At 31.1% G+C, this 2,610-nt stretch overlaps 1 protein-coding gene across 1 annotated transcript; it reads right to left on the bottom strand.

Moving 5' to 3' along the window:
• Positions 1–930: 930 nt before the first annotated feature.
• LOC149031855 (uncharacterized) lies at positions 931–1,791 on the bottom strand. Its single transcript, XM_089174524.1, has 2 exons — positions 1,417–1,791; positions 931–1,064 (listed from the first exon to the last, which is right to left on the bottom strand). Exon 1 carries the CDS (start codon positions 1,789–1,791, stop codon positions 1,423–1,425), a length of 369 nt encoding a protein of 122 aa, XP_089030650.1. The 3' UTR covers positions 931–1,064; positions 1,417–1,422.
• Positions 1,792–2,610: the final 819 nt, after the last annotated feature.

Here is a 2,610-nt window from a genome sequence, read left to right as displayed (position 1 = left end):
AAGAAAAATCCTGGAAAGGAACTTCAATGAAACCAGTTTTAATTTTTGAAATTTGGCTCGTGCTACGAAAATCTAGTGTCGTTGTTGGTGAAGATGGGAGAACATCGTAAAATGTGACCAGCAGGTCAACTGGCATCATCGTCCAATGGTAGATACGATTTGTCAAATTATAAAGAAAAGGGACTCAGAAAAAGAAAGACATTGACGACTGGTCGACACATGTTTTACACATTTAAACTTAGGTCGAATTCTTTCCCTCCCTTTTTTGGTAACGTTCAGCCAGTAATAACTACCAAAAACGTATTTTTCATTAGAAAACAATTTTTTGTCCTCACCCTGTATAATTCCAAACCATCTTCTTATGATACAACCTAATTATAAACCCTTTTTCTTTTTACTCGTGATAGAAAATGAAAAAAAAAAAAAAGAAAAAACCTAGAAGTTCCTTTCATAATGAGGTTACTTGAATTCCCAAATACTTTTTGTTACAGCTCTTAATCCTTTTAACTCTTGTTAAAATAATTTGTAAGTACTTTAAATTTAATATATTTTTATTGTACGTATATTAATTTGATATAAATTTATTTGTAATTGAAAATTTGACCTCGTTGATAAAATTATATTTAATTATTGTCAGTAATTTATCATTCGACGAAAAATGTAAGATAACTTTACGAGATTGTATTATCAAAAGGTCACTTCGTACTTAACTTCAAAAATAATTTAACAAAGTGATATCGAATCGTTCTTTTAGGTTAGTTTTGTATTAAAATCTCAAGATTTGATTCTGTTTAATTAAATAGAATTACTAGAAAGTTTATATTAAGGGGACGTTCTACTCGAAGCACCTAAAAAAAAGGCTATTTTCGCGAATTTTTTCCAAAAAAACTATAAAAGATACCGATATAAAAGTTGTTGGGTTTGTTAAATTGAGTCTTAAACTATATAAATGAATTTTTGTTTTTTCATTTTAATTAATTTTTTATTGCAAAAACAGTAGTTTAAAAAAACACCTTAAAACTTTAGTGGTTTGGTAGCTCCATCAGAACTTGAAAATGGCTTACCTGAAACATAAAAGTAAAATGGTTTTATATTCTGTATGACTTCAGCTACAAAGTGACAGTAATATATGAAATTTTTATCAATAAATAAAAAAATGGTGGACAAATTACAAAAAAAACGTAAATTTGACCTTTTTTTTTCATTGTTTTTGACTAAAAATAAATAGTAAAAATTAAAATATAAGAAAAAACTCTCCGTCACTTTGTTACAGCTCATGTGTAGAATATGTGGATTAAATTTTATAAGAATCGGTTTACTGGTTCGTGAGATACGATGGAGCTAGTATTTCAAAACGTAGTTTCGAGAAAAACGCGTTTAAAGTTTTTTTTACTAAAAATCGTGAAAAATTCTTACCTAAAATTAATCTGCGATGCCTGGACCGTACAATAGACCTTCTTCTTGTTCATATTCTTCAATTTCTTCCAGCCTTGCCTTCTTCCACTTTGATCTGGCATCTTTTGAGCACTTAGAGCTTCGACGGTTCGCAGATTCGATACGTTGGTCGTCGCGTCTTTTAGCAAAGTCGATCGCTCCTGGCCCAAGTTTCATGCCCATCGTTTCCATTATCTTCATCACTGTTCGAAATCTTTCGTTGAAGATCCATGCCGAAACTTTGCACGCAATTTCAACAACTTGTTTGCCGTTAAACATGTGTTTAGGTGCCATGTGCCTTAGATTTGAGGTACTTTCACCAGTCGATGGAACACTTAGAATGCTTCGGCTTGGCATCAGTCGAAATTTTGTGGTAGTATCCTGCCCAAATCTCGTTACGCATATCCTATGAAGAATTCAAATCTCTTCTGACTGCTAAACCGTAGATCTCTGAGAGTTCTTTCATCAATTTGATTGTAAATTTTTAGTTTTTACTTCAGGAACTTTTTTCACAACAGTCGTTTTTCTCTTCACTACTGTTTTTGCTACAGTTCTTATTTTTTTTTTGCGGTTCGGCGTTTTTCTTTTAAATTTTCTTCTTTTGTATGAGAGCTTTTCTTGCCTTATTAGCGCGCTTAAAAATATGTTTTGTCACATGCAAAATACACTTTAACTTTTTAACAATGAAATCTTCACCGTATGGATGATAATAAAGCAGCATTTTAAAAGTCTTGGAGTCTTCGTAGCCGATATAAGAACCGTGCGCGCCAAACGCTCAGGAGAACGGTCCGAGATAGTAACGTTCAGGCAGCAAAAAAATGTAGTTAGAGACATCAGATCTTTTTGAAATTTTAACACAATATTTCTACGTATATATACATTCGAAAAATGTAAAAAAAAAAAATTTAATTTTATAAAAATTGCAGAGTAGAACGTCCCCTTAACAAAACAAATTTTATTTCAAACGAAGATATCGAACGTAAATATGACTCTATCAGTGGCAGACTGGAAGGAATGATTAAAAAAAAGTGTCAATAAAAAAAGAGATATTCAAAACTGAAAATTCGATTTTGTTAAAAAAAAAATGATTATAAAGTTTACATTAATAAAACAGATTTTCTTCGGTATTTCCTTTCTAAAAGATATCGAACGTAAATAGGATTATCAGTGAACGGT

The sequence above is a fragment of the Polistes dominula genome, unplaced genomic scaffold (genome assembly GCF_049000335.1).
Source record: "Polistes dominula isolate Pdom_NZ unplaced genomic scaffold, Pdom_raw_medaka contig_68, whole genome shotgun sequence".
Taxonomy (NCBI): domain Eukaryota; kingdom Metazoa; phylum Arthropoda; class Insecta; order Hymenoptera; family Vespidae; genus Polistes; species Polistes dominula.
The sequence above is the reverse complement of the archived record's forward strand: the minus strand, read 5'-3'. Positions and strand labels throughout refer to the sequence as shown.

Bases quoted from the DNA above. Each gene is read 5' to 3' on its own strand.
- LOC149031855 (XM_089174524.1), bottom strand. From the start codon at position 1,791: ATGCCAAGCCGAAGCATTCTAAGTGTTCCATCGACTGGTGAAAGTACC.